Below are 21643 nucleotides of genomic sequence, written 5' to 3'. Positions count from 1 at the left end.
GAGAGCGTTATCACTTAAATATGATTGTAGTAGGAGGCACCGCAACGTAGTGACAGTGCTGTTGAACAGCGCAGGGGTAGAGCGACCTTGGACGTCACGGCTGTCCAAGAGAACGCGGCCAGTGCGGCCTTTGATGTCCGGGTCACACTATACAAGTGTGGCACAGCTGGGTAAACAGCGAGCCAGAACTCCTGTTTTTACCATAAGCCTTTTTAATCAAAAACTCCCAGACATTTGACAGGCAAAGATTTGCAACTGTCCCTATTCTCTTCTGGCTTTTGTGGATTTGCGACTGTTATGATCATCTTGTCTCTCTGTATCATTCATGGTATGAAACTCATCGTTCTCCACTCTTTGTTCTTTCAGAGAGACATCCGCTCTCAAGATATGTCGCTAAACGTTCTGTTGTTTGAAAGAATCCGGTAACGTCACAGCCCTCAAATCAAATCCTTCGGAATGCGCGGTTCCATTGGTGAGATATACAAGTCATTTCTCTCTAACGCCATAGAGGGAGGCAGATGCCTGGACTAGAAATAATACTTTCCAGACAGGGAGACCCCGCTTGCCAGGACTACGCACGTACCTAGAATTCAAGACAGCACGCTGTTTTTTAAATACTATTAATTCTGTTTTCTTAAGGATCTGCAATAAGAACAGCTTCGTACAAAATGTCAAGACGCACGTCTGTTCAAAAAGTACCCAGCATTTACGCATCTTTATTGATCATCCTGGAAAAGAAAAGTGAACCTTCAGGGATTTTTACTTGGATGCTTTGGAATAATTACTTTTTATTCACGTGTTATCAAATAAACGCATTCTTTCATGAAATAAGACTGTCGACATGAGTGTGACTTTAAATGCCATATGAACCATCTGTCTCACAACCCTACTTTTCAGCATTAGCCTAATTATTCTCAATCGATTTTGTTTTCCATCAATATTTTGAACATATCCAACACTATAACATGAATAGAAATATATAATATGAGTTTTATAATAAATAACTGCATTATTACATTTGACCCCTCGCTCACTGAAGTCTCATAAGAAAAAAATGCTGTTACGGGGTAATGTGAGTTCACCGAGGATAGACCAATGTGACTTTACCATAAACTGCGCTCTAAAGATAATGTTTTAATTGGTACGGTTCTGCCATTATGCTTCCTTTATAGCACTTTTGCCCTTCCATCCCTGACAAAACACAGTATCCCTCTCATATCAAGGAAATATATCGCTTTTAGAATTTACGCTGTGCCCTCCTTTCCTAAGGCTGAATTCCGCTTGCTCCCTCTGAATGAAATGGGGTGGGATGAGGTGGGGAGTTGGAGGGGGGGCTTTGGCAACTGAGTAGAGCCTTAGCAAACAGGTAGTCTGCAAGCAAATTACGCTATCAGAACGGAATTATATAATCCGGCATCAGCAACAGATCCAACAGTCTTATATTTAAACGTGACATGCACATACCAGACTGTATATAAGACAGAGAGCTGTTGCGTTTAAGTCACTTTATTTCAAGTTGCGACCTGTGTGGATCTATTGGACCCAGTGGACTTTACTTTTTTGCGTATGATTGCATAGTCAACGACATAATTTGGCTTTTTTCAATGTATTTGAAAATATTTATTTGAAGAAGTCGTTATTTCCTCACATACGTTCTCAGTGGATATCGTCTGTCACATTGCTTATTGTATTGATCTGCACTTTTAAACAGGTAAATTGAGTAATATCTATCTTTATTCATTATACTACTCATTTATTTCTGAATATTTCTAAGATAAGCAGTGTAGGATCCCTGTTGTTTTGCAAAGGACCACTAATGCCTTTTTTCCTCGACCTTTTGTTCTGTCAAAAATTTCTAATGTTCTTTTATCTCCATTACTCTAATGCTTATCTATGTACACAATTTGTTTTCACCAAAGGATTCCTCACTCGGCTCTCATGTTATGTTTAAATTTGATTCATTTTGCTTGGCAATTGGAAATGGAAGAGGACCCTTCACTGATTCAAACGAAGCTGCATGAGCGCGCGAGGGTTTGTGTGCGTGTCTTGAGCTACTGTTGCAGTTGCTGCTTATTTGATGCTTGGCAACTGGTTTGATTTTGAATATTTAGACTAAACCGATGTGAAACAAAGTGACTCTTGCTTTTAGCGTTCAATAACAATAAAGGAATGTCTTTGCTTTCGTATATTTAAAGGAGTTATGATACTCAGGAGAAGTCTCTGCTTGCTGCCGGTTCTGTTGTTATGCATCGCAGCACTACCTCAAGGTAAATCTATGCCTCCGGTAGTTCTTTAAAATGCACATAAACACATTCAAAAGTAACAGTAATGTTTCTGAATCCTGCACTTCCGGTGCCTGTAGTGTCCTACATAGAGCAGAAAATGAGAGAAAGCATTTTATGTTCTTTTCTGTTTTACAGTATATTACATTATATTTATTTGGCTGATGCTTTCATTCAAAGCGACATTTCTCATGACAGTTCTTTTGAGCAGAATAGAATAGAATAGAATAGAATAGTCCTTGTTGGTAAGGAAATGCTTCTGACATTATCTTAAACCTGTCCATGTTACAGGACATTTCATTATACACATCAAATTACTACTCAAATCAGATACACCATAAACCCAAAACATAGACCCAAAATGACTTGAAGACACAAGGCACTGAAGACAATCTCAAACTAATTCAATGACTAAGTCATAGGAACAATTACGTTTTCATATCAGTGAGTTCACCTTTCTGTTCTCTTCCCCCTTAAAAAAAAAGATGGTGGGCTGGAGGATGAGACCATGTTTGACCTGTTTAAAATAAGCCACATCACCAGGAAGACTATCGGTGCCAAGCTCTTTAAGGGTCACGACTGGGACTCTCCAGCCTATCGATTCATTCGCTTTGATCAGTTGCCCTCAGTAAGTGCCCCTGTGCTCAAGCAGCTAATGCAGCAAATCCAGAACAATGAGGGTTTCGTGTTCGTGGCCACCATGCGCCAAGATCGTGCCTCACGTGGCACTCTGATTGGCCTGGAGGGTCCCAACGGGAGGCGCCAGTTTGAGATTGTGTCCAATGGTCGAGCCAACACTCTGGACCTGGTCTACTGGGTGGATGGCTCCCAGAACGTGGTGTCCTTCGAGGATGTGGAGCTATCCGACTCGCAATGGAAGAATATCACGCTTCATGTACATGGAGAGAATGCACACCTGTACGTGGGCTGTACCCTCATCGACAGCCTCATCTTGGACGAGCCGTTTTACGAACTCCTGAAAGCAGACGGCAGCAAGATGTATGTAGCCAAAGGATCTATCCGAGAGAACCACTTCAGGGTAAGAATTCCCCAAAGCGGCACCCTTCCTGGGGCCCTTCATCACCTCAGAGTTCCCATAATTCCTGGCTTCTCATTATTTCAAGAGCATTTGCGCAGTGTTTAAGGTACACTTTTATTAGGAGCAGGCTGAAAACAGAAACTGCAAATTCCCAGTTCTCAGATTTATTATATGTGTTCACATGGGAACAGAGTGCAGCATTTGAATAAAAGCTAATGAGAGTCCTTCACATGTAATATTCTGAGATAATTAGGACCTGTCTAGCCATAATAAAAGAGTGAAACTGTCTAAATCTGGAGGAACTCATAACCCCCCCCACACACACACACACACACACTCTCTCACACTCACATTAGAGGTTTGATTCAAGTGTTTCGCATCTATACACTCTACATGTCAGGGTCCTTTAACATAGGGAAAAAAATCCATTTTGGCCCTAGAGTTGGAAATAACAGACCACTTTTCTAGGAAAAATTACGTCAAAGTAACAAGCGTTTATCACCCCACAGGGTTTGCTGCAGAATGTACGTTTTATCTTTGACACCACAATGGAGGACGTTCTCAGAAACAAAGGCTGCGAGATTGCCAAGCCTGGTAAGGGCAGTATCATCTCTCTCTTTAAAATCATCTCTCTCTCTAAATGTTTGTCAGATTTCCCAAGCTGACCAGAGGAAGGTTGTGTTTGTCTCTGCTGTCATCAGAGACACTTGTTTGGTGGTTGAGTTTATATGTTTATTTTGCTGGCTGCAGATATTTCAGTGATTAATTATTTTTCACAAACCATGGAAAGTCTGAAAGACCCTCTCAGACTCAGTTACTGCTGCACATTGTTTAAAGAAAAATTTTCCTTCTTAGTTTAAGTTTTTCTTTGGCTATGCCTAAGTGGGTCAAGAAATCTGCTGATTGGATATGTGGAAATTTCTTACAGTATTACATCATTTTTACGGGAAATGGCCGTGTCAGGCTAGTGGTGTGAGTTTAACCAATGTGCACAGTGAGGAAAGAAGATACAGATGTTTACATTTATTTGCACTGACAGTTAAAAAATGGAAGGAATAGTGCTGAATTGGGAACCTCTGCCCCCACATCCTTTTTCTCTGTTTTTTTCACTCTCTCTTTCTCTCTCTGGACCCTGCTTGCTTTCTTCCCCCCTCTCTTTCTCATCCCCTCTCCCCCTCTCTCGCTCTTTCACGCACGCACACACACACACACACACAAGCACACATACATGCACACTCACAATGAGATCATGCATTGGCAACCGGGTCAGTCTCTTCTCTCGTTGCACTGGGTGTTGCGCCTTGTAGTCCCTTGTTGTGCTCTCACGCAGAGAAGGGTGCTGAGATGCTCCAGACGCCCTTGCTTTAAATAATATTTCCTATGGGACAGCCTTCTTTACAACCTGGCCACAGGTCATCCAGCTTCCTCACACAGTGGGGTTTTTTGCACTATTACCAAACAAAGCCTTGTGTTTGTGTTTTGGCATTGTTGCAGTATATCTACAAAAGCTTTTAATTCTAAAAGAATAAGTATGGATAGAATTAGCCCTACGGACCTCTGGAAAATGTCTAGATAAGTGGATGCCAATGTTTTACACCAGGGACATAATTTTATGCCAATACAGAAGTCTCTTGTAAATGAACCATTGTAACAGTAAAAAGTGCCACGTTGGACTGAGAAGGGTGGGAAACTCTCAGAAATTGCAATATATGAAAGTTTGCCTTACACTCCCTCTTCTCAAAAGAGCCCCATACGCATGCTCTCTTTCTCCCTCTCTCTCTCTCTCTTTCCCTCTCTCTCTCTCTCTCTTCCACTAATGTGGACAAACACACAGACACACACACAATAAACGCGCGCACATACACACACACACACACACACACACACACACATACACAGAGAGTGAGAGAGAGAGAGACAGATAGAGGGAGAGGGAGAGAGAGAGAGACCATCTGATTTAAAAACCTTTGGGACTTGAATGAGTTCAACAGACTTTAAAAAAAGAAGAGCATATGAAGCACTAGTCGCATTGGGAGGTAAATCTGGGCAATGTGACTTCTTGATTTAGAGTCTCCTGTCCTCCATTAATCTGGAGAAATTTACACAAGTAGGCTCAAAATGGTTGCTGATACTTAATGGGAGTCTTGGCTGCATAATCAGCATTCCTCTGGCATTCCGTATAATCTTGTCTGTGGAGCATACCTTGGGACTTATGGTTGGGTTCGAAATGTTGCTTCTACAATATGTTGCTTCCATAGATGATGTATCATATTAAAGTCAAAAGGGCAATGATACTGTGTGAGCATATAGTACACGGAGGAGTAAAGATTAACCTTTTCAAATATAACATAGATGCTTCTGTAAAAGTTCCCTATTGATAATTTATATGTCCAGCAGCCAGGTTGTCTTGTCAGAATTGTGACAGGTGTAGTCCTGACAGACATGACGCTGACGGTGGTTTTATACCAGACTATTGTCCCAATAAGGACACTGTTAGGCAAGCAAAGCTCGAAAAGTGAGTATATTTGCACAGATCCTCTCTCCAGCATGCAGCTCCAGATGTAGATTCTGAGTCTGACTCTGATCCCCAGCCATGGAAAGCCTGGAAAACCTAGTGGCAGTTGCTACTGTCTGTCTCTCTGTCCCACGTCTGAGCTCCAAAGTTTTTTGGGGGGTTTTTTCCGTAGTTGTGAGTAGTCACAAAAGCATTAGAATTAAATGTTTTATCCTATGTAGCTCACTTTTGAGTAAATGTGAAATGACTAGAGATGACTAGTGAAGCTAGCAGATTCTTTCTGAGATTGTGTTATGTTCAGTCACAGTAGTTAATGAACTAAAAATTAAAGCACAGCCTACTGAATCTACTGAAACATGAACTGTAGTCTGTATTCCCTGTAGTCACATAATGACAGACATGTCATTATGACCATGGCATAGAAATGAAGCTGCTCTCTGACCTTTTAATAACTCTCACTCTGTCTGTCTGTCTGTCTGTCTGTCGATCTGTCTGTCTGTCTGTCTGTCTCTCTCTCTCTCTCTCTTTCTCTCTCTCAGATGAAGCTAACCTGGTTGTTGAGAGCACAGAGATTGTGGATGTCAGTCCTGCTATGACCACTAACTTCATTGCAGAGAAGATGGAAAAGTTGGAGTCAGAGACGTGCGAACGCTCCTGTGAGGAGCTCAGCACCATGTTTCAGGAGCTCAAAGGCCTCCGCATCGTCGTAGGCAATCTCATCGATGGCCTACAGAAAGTGGTTGGTGTCTCCGCTTCTTTCCCTCACTGCTGCTACTGTGTGACAGTCAGATTTCCTGTGCTCCCATTATGGTGTTTAAATAGCATTGCAGAAAGAAAAAACTTTCTTTCAACGCTACTCTTCAGGCACGACTCGCTCTGTTATGCCGTCAATGAGAGTAGCTGAAAGATTGAATGAAAGTTTATTTTAACTATGACTAAGGAGTGAAAAGTGGTAACATGATCTTTTTTGTAACAAAATTATCTCATCTTTGGTCTTTTAAAATCTGCACGTCTGGGATAAGAGTGAAATGTCCTCCACATAATCCATTTTTTTTTCAGAGAGAAAAGATTGAGCCATGACCACATTGAGAGTTTATATTATAACTTTAACCTTTGAAGGGCATAGAAGCAATGGAAAAAGCTTTGCAAATGCAGCAGTTTTATAGCTTGTTTTATCGGTAGATAGGAAGTGTTCCCTTGGCTGCAAATAGGAGCAGAGTCATGTCTGGCTATGTTTAAACAGCCCCTTTTCCTCCTCTGGGAGCCTCCCAGCAGTAAGGGAGTCTAGGCTTGATCCCTGGGAAAAGTGCTGCTGGAAAGACGGGGTCCCTCAGGCTCTTCCAGACCGTATGGTGTTTCACAGCCTATCACAACACACACACACCGTGGGCTATCTTCTCTCTCATACACACACGCACGCGCACACACACACACACGCACACACACACACACACACACACACACAGAATCACTCACACACACACACACACACACACGCACGCATGCACATGCAGTGACAAGAATCATAAATTCAAACACTTAAACATCTGCATGTTAATGTCTATACAAGTAATTGGCTCCGACTCTCTCTTTTACACATACACACATGGACAGACACGCTAACAGCAGAGGTCTTGGCAAAGCTTCCTTGCTGACAGTTTCCAGTGTTCAGAAATAAGCCCAGAGTTCCTTTACCTGCCTCCTGGGTCAGAGGTTAAAATGTGCAAATCGAGGAAGATGCTTAATGGCTCACATCCGCTCCGCTAATCACAGGCTGAATAGAAAATCTCTGTTCACTTCATCTCTGTTGGCACTGAAGGAAAAGGGGATTCTCAGAGCAATTAGACATCATTACACATGGTCCCATTTTAGGGACCAAATCTCTGTATTCATGAATACCTCCCTCCAAAAGGAACAGTTTTAAATAATGACCATTAACTTCCTCAGTGGACAGTGGGTTAGCGCTGTCGCCTCACAGCAAGAAGGTCCCGGGTTCAATTCCCAGCCGGTCGGCCAGGGTCCTTTCTGTGTAGACTTTGCATTTTTTTCCCAAATTTCCTGTGGGTTTCCTCCCACAGTCCAAAGACATGTAAACCAGGCAAATTGGAGATACTAAACTGCCCCTAGGTGTGAATGTGTTTGTCTGTGTGTCTGCCCTGAACTGGCAACCTGTCCAGGGTGTTTCCCCCACCTTTTGCCCAATTATCGCTGGCATAGGCTCCAGCACCTCGCAACCCTAATTAGGATGAACTTCCTCTGTACTTTCAAATAGGTCAGCAACTTTATTCCTAATCTCTTTGTCCATTTGTCTGTCTTTGTGTGCGCTCGCCTGTAGACGGAGGAAAACAATGTGATGAAGGAAGCTCTTGTGAATATGAAGAACATCAAAGACAAGCACATGTGTTGGCAGGATGGACGACTGTTTGAGGATAAGGAGGACTGGGTGGTGGACAGCTGCACCAAGTGCACCTGCCAAGTAGGTTGACAGAAACCAGAGTCTAGACGGTTCATACACAACACGACCACACTTTAACCACTGTGAGAGAGAATACTCTGAGCACGTTCAAAACATTTTTTTCAGCGGAACTTCATGGTTTTCGGCTATTCCTGTTCTCCGTAATACATTCTCTTTAACTTTTGCAGGAGTCAAAGATCGTCTGTCACCAGATAACGTGTCCGGCAGTGGCCTGTGCCAGTCCAACTTTCTTGGATGGGGAGTGTTGTCCTGTCTGTCTACGTGAGTAGAATTTCATACCAGCATTAAACAGCAGAGCTTTTGGAAATCGCTGACTGCTAGCAGCCTTTCATTTCAAGCTCTACGTAATATTAAAGAAATTTGAGGGTATAAAAGTGACCTGACCTAGTTAAAAGATGCAAACTCATACAAGCATGTACACCCCACCACACACACACACACACACACGCACACACACATAGACACACACAAACCCACACATCCCACCACATACACAAAGATGAATGCTAAGTTTCAGCTTGTTATAGATACATGCCAGTGGCTCCCATAGAATCCAGAATCGAGAGCTGTGTACATTTATTAAGTTTTAATGAAAGAGCTGTATTATTGTTATAAAGCCCCTTGAATTCAGAGGCCAACCACATATTTTATAACGACAGATTAACCACCACCCTATGAAGTGGTCACTGCGGGCTTAGAAAGATGATGTCATGCATAACCCAAGCTCCAAAACATTTTGGCCCAAGGTTCTCCTTCCCCTCAGCTTTCTAAACAATCCAGCACTGAGAAGAGTTATAGAGGTGGTGCTGAGGTCAACAAACGTTGAAATCAAATAGGAACTAATTACAACCATCAATATCCTGTGTGTGTGTGGGTGTGTGGATGTGTATGGTTGTGCGTGTGTGGGTGGGTGTGTTTATAGCTAAAGACAGTGAGGACGGATGGTCACCCTGGTCTGAGTGGACCGAATGCACTGTGACGTGTGGGACGGGCACACAGCAGAGAGGCAGGTCATGTGACGCCACCAGCAATCCCTGCACCGGACCTTCCATTCAAACACGCAAGTGCAGCCTCGGAAAATGCGATAGCCGTGGTAAGACTTCTGTCTGGAGTAATCATATGAAACGTGCTCCACCATTTCTATGGGAATTTCTTCATTGCTAAGAATATATTTCATACCAATAATATGATTTTACTTTCCTCATAAAGTAGTGGAATTACTTGGAGCACAGGCTAATGGAGCACAGTCACGGCCTTGATTCTCAGGACACATTCGTGTCCTCAAACTGAAAATTGGATGTATGATCTAGTTATTTGGGGCAGTGAAAAAATGTGGAATTTTTGGACTGTTAGTTTTTGATAAAGGGTTTTTGAATGACTTTCTTTATACAAATGGCATAAACAACACAGTACAGTGCTGTCATACTAAATAATGCTGTCAGGGATGAGAACAGGGAGAGAGAGAGATAGAGATGAAGTCAGAAAAACAGCTGCATCATTGCGTAATGCCAGAAAAAGAACCAAGCTCTCAGTTTTCCAAGAATTTGACTAGACTATATCCAGATCTCTGTATTGAAGTTGTGTAAGAAAAAGACTCTCTTCTGTTTTGAAATGTGGTCTTTTAGTTGTTCGGGAGAGAGTAAAATAAATTTGGTTTCATAATGAGATGTAGGCTTTTGTCAAGCCACAGTTAATCTCGTTTACTTCTACTTATGCCTTTGTTGCCTCCCTGTTTGCAGACATTTTAATTGGTCCTTCTTAAACTTCCAAAAAATAATGGGTTTGTTTTGTTGTCTTTCTACAATGTCTGATTATATTTATCAGTTTTCATGGTGGGACTGCCTGTGGCATTAATTATGTGGCCACTCCAGGCTCTAGATGAATGTCATCTGGTCATTTGTGGTTAAACCAAAGTAAGATAACTTCCCCAGAACTGGCAGAGGGTTCAGTTGCAATGGTCTTCATTACCCAAAAGCATCACTCTCACCCTAAGCATTTAAAGGCAGACTCAAACCACTGAAGTTCAACAGGAATCAGCAAAAACAATTTATGTTTAAAATCTCTTTCTGTAATAAATGAGTGTATTGAATGTGTTGACAGTACTGTACTCTTCGGTGGATGTGTTATGAATAAACATGCCATCAGTTACCATTTCTGTCTTTAGTTCGCCAGGATGGTGGATGGAGCCTGTGGTCTCCTTGGTCTTCGTGTTCGGTCACCTGCGGTGAGGGTCAGATCACCCGAATCAGACACTGCAATGCTCCTGTTCCTCAACTGGGAGGCAAAGACTGTGAGGGCAGTGGAAGAGAGACTCAGCATTGCGAAGCCAAACCCTGTCCTAGTGAGTAACATACTGAAAAAAAGTCGGTGAAAAGAAAGGTTTTCATTCAGTTGTGACATTAAATGCAAGTGGCTGCTACTTCTGTGCCAACACTTTCTTTTGAGCCAATAAAGTTAAAAAAAAAATGGATTTGTTTTGACCAACTCTGACGAGTTCTGGCCAGCAGCAGGGTAAAATGAGTATTCATCTGTTTGTAGTTGATGGCGCTTGGGGCCCATGGTCTCCTTGGGCAATTTGTTCTGCCACTTGCGGTGGTGGGGTCAGAGGTCGTACCCGTGTTTGCAATAGCCCTCGCCCACAGTACGGGGGTAGAAAATGCCCTGGAGAACCCAAAGACGCCGAGGCGTGTAACAAACAGGACTGCCCTGTGGGTACGTTAGCATCTCTCACTTTTCTGTCTCTGGCTCTGATTAGATCAGTATTGCTCAGTTCTCCAGAAAAGTTGGAGGACCTTTTCTTTTCTTTTCTTTTCTTTTCTTTTCTTTTCTTTTCTTTTCTTTTCTTTTCTTTTCAGTATACACTTAATACATGTTTTTGGATAAGATTAGGCTCTTTTAGTATGTCCCATTCAGCATATTTTCATATTCTTCCATGGCATAAACTGGGGAGATTTTGTATATATCCTCATTACAGATGGCTGTCTCTCAAATCCATGCTTTGGAGGGGTTGAATGCACAAGTGCTCCTGATGGTTCCTGGGAGTGTGGCCCCTGCCCTGTTGGTTTCCGTGGTAATGGAACATTCTGTGAGGACGTGAATGAGGTAAGAGGAAAAGGAAAACTGGAAAGTACATGCGATTGCAATTATAGGGGTGTGAAAAGGAGTACTCTCCCTAATTTGCACTGAGACCTCAACTAAATAAAGAACTTCTCCAGAATCTTTAGACAAATGCTCAGGTCACATCCAGCCTGACAGAGACAAGCCAACCAAAACGTGACATTTCAACATTCAGTAGTTTCTTCAGCAGGTATTCACAATGAGTGCTTTTCTCATTTAGTGTGACCTGGTTCCTGATGTCTGCTTCAAAGTCAGTGGACCCCAGCGCTGCGTCAACACAAACCCAGGATTTCACTGTCTCCCCTGCCCACCCCGTTATAAAGGTAACCAGCCCTTTGGTATGGGTGTTGAAGCTGCCAAGAACAACAAACAGGTCAGTAAATCTTACCAAACCCTACCAGTTGAAGATTTATTATATGCAGTTTAAATTTTTGCATTTGTTTATTTTCCTTTTTCCAAAATAGTCAGATTTTGATTGTCATCACATAACTGAGCTGTCAAATTGGATCAGTAAAAATGATTCAAGCGTCTCAAATGCTCATTCTTTCTTGTGTATAATTAGACCACACTTAGCAATGTTAGGGTGTGATCTGAGGGAGAATTGCCTGCAGCTGAAAAACCCAAGTTTGCAGTCATGGTGGATTTTGACATGTCATATGTCCATATTTCTATGCCTGTGGAATTGGTGTCTTGGGTCATTGAATGCCTCTAGTTTTGGTAATTTGTTTGCTCAGACCTGCAGACATGGGCAGGCCCACGCAAGCACATGTTACATGCCTTGAGTCAAGCAGAGAGGCAAACCAGAGACTGTGCTGGTTTTATCCACTCTGTTATGCCCAATGTCTAAGGGCTAACACGAGAGCAAAACACACAACGTATGAGAACTCCACAGACTTTAACCACATTTTAATGACAGGCTCTCACAGAGCATTTAATAAAATCTAGAACATCTAATCTGTTATGATTAATGTTCAATACACCCTCCTAATTATGTTCAGATAGGCTAAAAAATACATATCAGTGATTCCACCAAATATTACTTGCAGTTTCTCAGCTGAAAAAACTACACTGATATGCCCAAAAAATACTTCAGAATATTGAGAAGTACCATCCTGTCTCTGCATTTTTCATTTGTTTTGAATTAGAAGATACAGGCACTAAGAAAATGATTAAAATGATAAACTGGTTAAAATGACCTTTTGCGTTCAGTCATTGTCAAATTATAAATATATATATATATATTTTTTTTTCCCTCTAGAAAATCCTCTTTAATGCTTAGTTTTCAATCTGACTGGCGCACCCTTTGTAACTGATTAGTTTTAAATGGGTTTTGTAATGGAGTTGGCGGTATTTGTCATGGCATTTGCTTCAGTGTCTTTCCAGTTGTCTTTGATCCATTGATAATCAGTTTTACAGATTTCTTGGAGAGTTGAAATGGTTGTAAACTCATAATACTATCCCAGATGTAATGTCCCAGGCCAATCCTATTGCTACTGACCTCCAGCTCACACCTCTGTTCTTTTGCCATAGGGTAAGAAAATGACTTGGAGTTAGCCTCATAGTTGGCGTTAGATTGCTCTGATTTCACAGCCGAGATGAAAGTCTCTCGAATATTGCCCATCTGCTGGCTTATGATTTGGAATACACTACACATGGTGATTAGTTCTGAATGAAAAATTCAATTGCATCTGGTTACGCAAGCCCATGATCAGTTGCCATAACCCTATGGAAATAGTTTGTTTTTTCACCCGGGAGTGTACAGACAAACGACAATTCATCATTCTCCAGCGTACGTGTGATATATTCACTAAGCTGCACTATCCATGTGAGTTATGAGACTTGAGGTTTAGGGAAAACCTAAGACCTCAGATTATGAAGATTCTTCCATTCTCTCAACAGGTGTGTGAACCAGAGAACCCCTGCAAAGACAAAACCCATAGCTGTCACAAGCATGCAGAGTGTATCTACCTCGGCCACTTCGGCGACCCAATGTACAAATGCGAGTGTAAGATCGGCTACGCCGGCGATGGCTTTATCTGTGGTGAAGACTCGGATCTTGACGGTTGGCCCAATCAGAACCTGGTGTGTGGTGCAAATGCCACTTACCACTGCAAGAAGGTAATAAGACCATGCTTCCAATCATCTCAAATTAGGTGTTAAGTCTTCAGAGAAGCTGAATGACGTGCTTGTCTTTGTCTTTGAACTTGATCATTTTGTCTCAGAAGAACGTAAATCTGGGGGTAAATGTCTGATGTTTGTAGTGTGCCACATGTAATCATATTGTTATATCAAGCTGTTAGGCAACATAAGCTATTGTATTTGATAATTCTCAATTTTCATCCCTTGGTTTTCACAGGATAACTGCCCCAACTTGCCAAATTCAGGACAAGAGGACTTTGATAAAGATGGTCAAGGCGATGCTTGTGACAAAGATGATGACAATGATGGCATTTTGGATGAGAGGGTAAGAAAACGTTTTTCAAGTCTCTTTCAGGAAGTCAGTATGTCTAATACACAGCTACATGATAGAGGTGCTGTATCTTAAGCATGGATTAGGGCAAATGAAATCTATGGTATTTTTCATGATTGTCTAGAATTGCTATGATATTAATAATAATGTGACATTGCTTCCTTTAGGACAACTGCCCCCTTTTGTTCAACCCCAGGCAGTTTGATTATGATAAGGATGATGTTGGTGATCGTTGCGATAACTGCCCGTATGAAAGCAACCCAGCACAGATTGACACCGACAATAATGGAGAAGGAGATGCCTGTGCCAAGGATATTGATGGAGATGGTACAAGCTTGAACTGCGTCAATATGCGAACATCATTCCTTCACTTTGTGATTTTTCTTTCTTTCACAATTTGTTTCCTGCCTGTTATGGGGAACCTTTTTTTCCTCTCTTTTTTTCTCAAGTAATTTTTAAAGTGTAATTAAATAGATAATAATCAGTTGAACATTTACCGTAAATCATGTCCCAAAATGACTGGATGGTACATATTTGCCATTCATCTTTGGACTGCTGATTGGTATGACAGGCTAACTGTTTGCCCTTTGAGACTGCATGATTTACTGTGTCTCCTCTAAGGTAGAAACAGTGACACAGGCACAGGCAAGCATACCTTGATACTGATACTGTTAGCTTGAAGCTAACAGGAATGACTCTGCGTGTTTCTGCGTTTTAGGGGTACTAAACGAGGAGGACAATTGCCCTTACGTGTACAATAGTGATCAAAAAGACACTGATATGGATGGAGTGGGTGACCAGTGTGATAACTGCCCACTGCTTCACAATCCAGACCAGGTGAAAGAGATATTTTGACATACATGTTAGCTTCAATAAATAGTTTTGATTTGTGTGTATGCATTTAATGCCCTACTTTGCAACAGACATGACTGAAATTGGGAATCTATGTTTTGTTTTGTATTTTCCTTTTTTTTTCAAATTTCAGGCAGATACAGACAATGACCTTGTGGGAGACCAGTGTGACAATAATCAGGACATTGATGAGGACGGACATCAGAACAACCTGGACAACTGCCCATATGTCCCTAACGCCAACCAGGCTGACCACGACAAAGATGGCAAAGGGGACGCCTGCGATTATGATGACGACAATGATGGAGTGCCTGATGAAAAAGACAACTGCAGACTGGTGCCCAACAAAGACCAACTGGACTCTGACGGTGAGAAAAAAGTCACTCAAATCATACACGACATCTGTAAAGTGGTCAAATTCTTCCCCAAAATTTAAATCAAATAGCCCAAAGGTAAAGTCTATGCTGCATCCAATCAGTAACATCTTAGACTTGGTTATTGCCCATTATAAATGTTGAAGATTAGTGTGTACTACATTGGCAATAGGTTATATATTTGAGAGTGTGCCAGCTCCAACCCTGGAGACCTGATGTGAGAGGACATTTACTTCCAAGCCAAGCACTAATGCACCTGATGCAACAAATCAAGGGCTTGGTAATTAGTGGATAAGTTGGATGAAAATATCCCATAAAATGGATCCCAAAGGCTACATTTGGAAAGCACTGTAGTTCTGCTACAACATAGCAATATCCCAAATCTCAGCATATTCTGGTATAAGTTAAATTCCTATGTGATCCATAATTAAATTAGATGGAATGTTCCTATGACACACAAACACACACACACACACACACACACACACACACACACAAACACACACACTGCAGCCTGTCCGAGGAATAATAAGTAACAAATCGCAGACAGAGATTTGTGACTCCTGTAATTCCTCAATCTGCTATCACACAAGATGGCCATTAGTGATAACAAGATACTTCCTCTGGGCGGCCTCTCAGCCCGCCTCAAGTTTATAAAGCTGCAGAGAATCTACAGAGCCAAGAGTGCTTCTTTATCCAGCTATCTGTTTATAGTTCAACATGTCACATTACATATTTCCCCTCTCTCCGTTTGTCTTAGTACGTAACGTTTCACATTTAGCCAGCTAAAGGACAGGACACAGATCAGGAAGGGCTTAGTTAAATAGAAATGGGATCACTGAAAATGATGTCATCAGTGCGTGAGCTCACTGTTGGCCGTGGGAACATTCTCTTAGCCACAAAGTTTTATTCCGAGGGGCACTGGGCACTGGGTAATTATTCCACTGTGCCCATTTAACCAGAGTTACCTGCAGTGTGTATGGATAAAATGCACATATAACTTATATAACAAGATGCAAAAAAAAAGGTTCCATGTTCAAAGTTTGCTTCCTCTTTTCACACCTCCCCAGATACTGTCAATTTGATAGAATCAAGTCAGCCTCTTGTGCAATAACAACACCTAAACACAAACGGACATATTGCCTTAGAATAAGCTCTACTGCATGCGTGCATCTTAGCAAATGCCTGCCTAATTCTTTCAGAGTCTGTTTTTGATAGAAATCATATGCTAAGACAGCTCCATATACCAGTGGAGCCTGTCACGTCATGAAAAGATATCTGAGATTACTTATTGTACTTGGCCAAAGTTAAATAATAAAATCGGGTTGCTAGTTTGCTTTTTGTTTTATATAAGACAAAAGTTGCATACTGGAGTGCTTCTTTCAGGTGTTCATATATTATTATCTCTGGTTAGACTACTGACAATACTTCATGATCATGGTTTAGGAGGCTTTTACAGCATGGTTCTTATTTTAAAATTTGAATCACCCTGCAGATCCTTCAACTAAAACATATAAAACATTGTCCTTACTGATTTGCTAAAGACTTGACCATCTAATCTGCAACTGCAGAGACATGTTAACAAGAATGAATGCTGATGTAAAAAAAATTTGGCTTTTTTCCAACTCTTTGTTACGACAGGGGATGGTCGAGGTGATGCCTGCAAGGACGATTTTGACAACGACAGCATCCCAGACATTTTTGATGTGTGCCCAGAGAACAATGCCATTAGCATCACTGACTTCAGAAAGTTTCAGATGGTACATTTGGACCCCAAGGGAACCACACAGATTGACCCCAACTGGGTCGTCAGACATCAGGGCAAAGAGCTTGTGCAGACAGCCAACTCAGACCCCGGCATTGCTGTTGGTGAGCGAAAACCCCTAAAATTTTTCAAAAGAATGAGAAAAATTGGACATTTGAGCACTTTTGCGTAACTTTTATTTGTCCAATTTTCTTTCAGGTTTTGATGAGTTTAATGCGGTGGACTTCAGTGGAACGTTCTATGTAAACACAGACAGAGATGATGACTATGCAGGCTTTGTGTTTGGATATCAGTCCAGTGGCCGTTTCTACGTGGTCATGTGGAAGCAGATTACTCAAACCTACTGGGAAGAGAAGCCCTCCAAGGCCTTTGGCATCTCGGGCGTTTCACTCAAAGTGGTCAACTCCACCACGGGCACTGGAGAGAACCTCCGTAATGCCCTTTGGCACACAGGCGACACAGAGGGACAGGTCCAACAAACCATTCATTATACGTGACAGATACAAACAATCTGCAGACGATAACATACGATTATCAATCTTCTGTCTGCTTAAAGTTCATATAGCCTCCAAGAGTCCCTTAAGTTGTAAGACATGACCATGCCACAGATATGCTTTTTTTCTTGAAAGTTTCTGAATTTCCATTGTCTTTGGGATTTTGCTTCTTAGGTCCGCACTTTGTGGCATGACCCTAAGAACATTGGATGGAAGGACTACACTGCCTACAGGTGGCATCTCATTCACAGACCTAAGACTGGTTTTATCAGGTTAGCAACTCTGTCTATTTACACTTGTCTACCAGTCTCTGTGCACCAAGAACCAAAGCAGCAATAGATACACTTTAGGGTTTATGGGTTTACAGCACAACTTATATCACTTTTCTACTTTTTTTGCTGAAGGGTTGTGGTCTATGAAGGAAAACAGATCATGGCAGACTCAGGACCGCTCTATGACAAGACCTTTGCAGGAGGACGGCTAGGGCTTTTTGTTTTCTCCCAGGAGCTGGTGTTCTTCTCAGACCTGAAGTACGAGTGTCGGGGTGAGTAATCCTTTCCCAAATACAGTGGGTGTTTGGGGGGGGTGGGGGGTGGGGAGGGGGAGGGCTGGCTACCCAAAATGAAATAGAATTTTTAAAAAAAAAGTAGAAGAAAAGAAACAGACCGGTTTCATAAACTTTCAACCTTTTCCTCATCACACAGATGAACTGGACTTTCCCACTATATCATGAGGTAACAGAGCTGACAAAGTAGGATATATGTCTGTTCTGTGTTGGCTGGTGCTAAAACAAAGGGCGTCACGCTTACATTCTGCTTGTCGCTTTTGTTGAATCGGATGACCTGGGACTTCCATTCAGTGTCATCCTTGGGTGTATGGTTTTAAGGGTGTACTGTTGAACATTTTCAATGTAAAGATTGATTTAAAATGATGAATGCCGCTTTTGCTTTACCAGTACCCTGCCATACATATATTTTTGTCACACATAATGCACCATTCGTGGCTTATTTTGCTGAATCCACTTTGCGTGAGGGTGTAGTTCAATGTGCATAAAAACTGATTCCTAACGTGTGATTAATTTTGTTTTCTTCTTCCTTTCTCCAGATAACTGAATAGTGTTCGACCACAGACCAGAAATGGACTGTAATGGAAAACAATGCTTCTACGTTGTCCAACAAACCAGTCGAGGTTCGTCTCCTCCACAGTCAGAGCCTTTTAACCCCATGTACCAAAAAAATGAGAAGCCATAGCCCCAGGAATTGTAAACACAGGGATAAACAATTTAACTTTTTTTTTCCGAAAACATGAAACCGACGGATGGAGAAAGAAATGAACTCTGCACTGCAGGCATATTATAGGGACCTTTTGTTCAACCACTCTTTTTTTCTGTCAAAGCTTTTTTTTTTTTTCTTTTTTTCTTTTTTTTTTCTTTTTTTGAATGAAGGTCTTCAGAAATATATAAAAGACCCTGATGTGAAGGTTCGAAATTTCAAGGTATCTAGCATTGTAATTTAATTTTGACTCTTAAGTACAATGTCAGAGAGAATTGAATGTCATGTTTGGTACATTTTTTCTAACAGTAGTACCAATTTTCTGGGAGGTGTACTATGCAGGAACCACAGATGATTTTCTTTTTCATTTTATTTGCTGAACTCTTCATTACTTAACTGCATAACTTGCACAAAGTATTGTGTTGTCACTATGTTTTGTAAAATGATTTTGAAATGAAATGAATCCATGATTTGGTTTTGACTCTTTGGTCATTGTACTCTTTTTTTCACTCTCTATAATCAGTTAGAGACCTTCTCAATACAAAGATTTTTAGGGACCTTTGGGATGAAGATGTTTATATTTAGACTGTATTATAATTTCTTTTGTAAATTATTTATGAGACCCTTTCAGTTCAGTGGGTTTATGTCGAGTTTGTTAGCTTGCTTTTATCACCCTAGAGATTGTAAATAATTATTTATTTGTTTACACTGACAAATTTTCATTTTGAAATACATAGGAAAAATGGTTGCAGCATCCAAAGTCTTCTGTTAAAAATCTTATAGATATTGATAATAAGTTCATTATCATTCAAAAGGGCTATACCGGTACGTTCACCAAAATGTGAAAACAATGCAATGAAGTAGTTAAGTTGCCAATAAAAAGAAGAAATTTTGTACAAACGTTCTATATGGAGCCTCAATGGATATTAAAATAGTACCTTTTTATGTTAACTGAGGGCCAGTCATCCATCACAATACTCTTTTAGCTGATTTACTAAAGGTTTGATGGTTCTGTTTTCTGACAATGTCATAAACACAGTGAGTTATCTTTAAATGAATTTGGTCTGGAAATATAATATGTATATCTATAAGATTTTTTGTATTTTAAACTTTTTTTGTTTTGGTTTTTTTCTGTTGATAATTATTAGCAAGTATATCTATGTTGTGTTTTCACACTGAGTTTTCATTACTGACTTCTTAGTTAGTTTCCATTTTTTCTAATACAGTCCTGTAAAATTTTCTCACGTTTTAATTTTTTTGTTTCATAAATAAAATCTGTATTCATAATTTTCTCTGTTTCTAATACTTGTGTGATACTCAAACCATTGAAATTAGAATGTCAGTGTTTATGTTCATATAATGTTCCTAAAACTACTGTGACATAAACCACATGCCACCAATCAGCTAATAAGCACATACACATAAGTATAAACATATTTATAACTGCTCTGAATTTAGTCTTCAATTTTGTGGAATCACAGCTCCACATGTGTAAATTCCAAACAACAAGTTATGGGATAAGTAGGTTTCTGAAAGATTGACAGACCAACAGGCAGGCGCTTAGCAACTGTGAGAATAGTGTTTTGAATTAGCTAATGCACATTCACCCAGCTACACTCAATGAAATTAACAAACATTTTCAATTTTCAGTGGGACAAGTTCAAATGTTTGACCTTGGAGCCAGATCTCAAAGTGAAAGTCAAGATGTAAAATTCCTGTCATACTGGGACACACACCTACACACAAACCCACAAACCCAAACACACAAATACACCAATGAACAGATGTTGAGCGCCTCTCTAACCAAAACCAAGATCCGTCATTTACCATTTACAAGTACCAAAGTAAAATGTGTATGTATATGTAATTACAGTTTTTTTCCATGGAATGTAGAGAAATGAGACTCAGCTGGCTTTGTCATTCTGCTGAAGCCTTGAATTCACATCACTGGTACTGAGAGAGATGACTCATTCTCTCAGAGGTACCAGACAAAGAATCTCTACCACTCGAGGCCTAGGAAAGAATTCATTTCCTCCACGTGTAGTAGACATTGTGACCATCTTAAAAAGAGAGAGAAACTGAGTTGCTTCTTCGCAAATGGCAAACAGAAGAGGGAAACTCCCCATTGCCAGAAATCTGTGAGAAGGTTGAGTGCTGGCACCAGAAGATGTTTGTGGAATGTTAAGTGTGGTGATAAGCTGTGCTGCTCGCAGGCAGTGTGGAAACGCCACAGGCTGTGCTTTTGTCTGTGGGTGGACCTGTGTTGACCCTCTCCACCAATCAGGAGTGGGTTGGGTGCACTCTGGGGTCAAAGGCAAAAACCAGACATGCTTCTGTACCATCTGAGAGAATGGAGTGTCATCAGGACAGATGTTTGTTAGAGATGATTTTGTATGTATGATTTTAGACGGAGTAATGAAAAGAGTGGGCAGATCGCTGAAATAATGGCTGATGGTTTTCCCTCAGTGAATCAAGGTGTATGACTGACAGCATGGTTATGGGAGTCACCGTGAGAGCTTGGCAGATGGCCCAGCCCAGAGTGCCTGGCAGTGAACACCTCCTAGCCTGGAAGTACCAGGCGTTCTGATACGCGATACCTCCCTCTGAAAAGGATCGCTCAGCAGCTACTTTGGAGGATGAAGATCTGAGTGAAATGTATTTTCTTTCAAGGGTCTATTCAGAATGGTTTTAATCAAACATGTGATGCTGGTTAGGAGAAACATACCTGAAGTCAGCACTAAAATAAGCCTGTGGTTGAATTTTATCCTTTCCACATGGCAGTGATGTTGAACTGTTTGTACATGTGTTTGATGCGAGGAATGCAAGTAACGTTAGCATCCTGGGTTCTGAGAGTCTTTCAATAAAAAAAATTCACCCTACTTAACCTCAGTATACAGTCATGACAAAAATAAAAAAATATGCTAGTGCAGAACAACTCAGAAACTAAGACTACACTTCACTCTGTCCTACTGAAGTTTAAAGATTTCT

The 21643-nt window shown here is 41.0% G+C and overlaps 1 protein-coding gene across 1 annotated transcript; it reads left to right on the top strand.

Annotated features, from left to right (window-relative positions):
* Window positions 1-1643: 1643 nt before the first annotated feature.
* thbs2a (thrombospondin 2a) lies at window positions 1644-19875 on the top strand. Its single transcript, XM_030771136.1, has 22 exons — window positions 1644-1711; window positions 2196-2267; window positions 2768-3321; window positions 3831-3915; window positions 6376-6575; window positions 8172-8312; window positions 8480-8573; window positions 9235-9405; window positions 10477-10653; window positions 10851-11024; window positions 11287-11414; window positions 11650-11802; window positions 13329-13547; window positions 13786-13893; window positions 14067-14226; window positions 14618-14736; window positions 14885-15119; window positions 16767-16994; window positions 17089-17360; window positions 17559-17656; window positions 17789-17928; window positions 18489-19875. Exons 2-22 carry the CDS (start codon window positions 2201-2203, stop codon window positions 18494-18496), a joined length of 3531 nt encoding a protein of 1176 aa, XP_030626996.1. The 5' UTR covers window positions 1644-1711; window positions 2196-2200; the 3' UTR covers window positions 18497-19875.
* Window positions 19876-21643: the final 1768 nt, after the last annotated feature.

This window comes from Chanos chanos, chromosome 4 (assembly GCF_902362185.1).
Source record: "Chanos chanos chromosome 4, fChaCha1.1, whole genome shotgun sequence".
Taxonomy (NCBI): Eukaryota; Metazoa; Chordata; class Actinopteri; order Gonorynchiformes; family Chanidae; genus Chanos; species Chanos chanos.
This window is presented reverse-complemented; position numbering and strand designations above follow the sequence as displayed.

What these genes read in the sequence shown, in the direction of transcription:
- thbs2a (XM_030771136.1), top strand. Translation starts at nt 2,201, where the DNA reads ATGATACTCAGGAGAAGTCTCTGCTTGCTGCCGGTTCTGTTGTTATGC. An exon ending in CGGAAAATGCGATAGCCGTG is followed by an intron (nt 9,406 to 10,476) that starts GTAAGACTTCTG and finishes TTCTGTCTTTAG; the next exon opens with TTCGCCAGGATGGTGGATGG. An exon ending in CAAGGATATTGATGGAGATG is followed by an intron (nt 14,227 to 14,617) that starts GTACAAGCTTGA and finishes TCTGCGTTTTAG; the next exon opens with GGGTACTAAACGAGGAGGAC.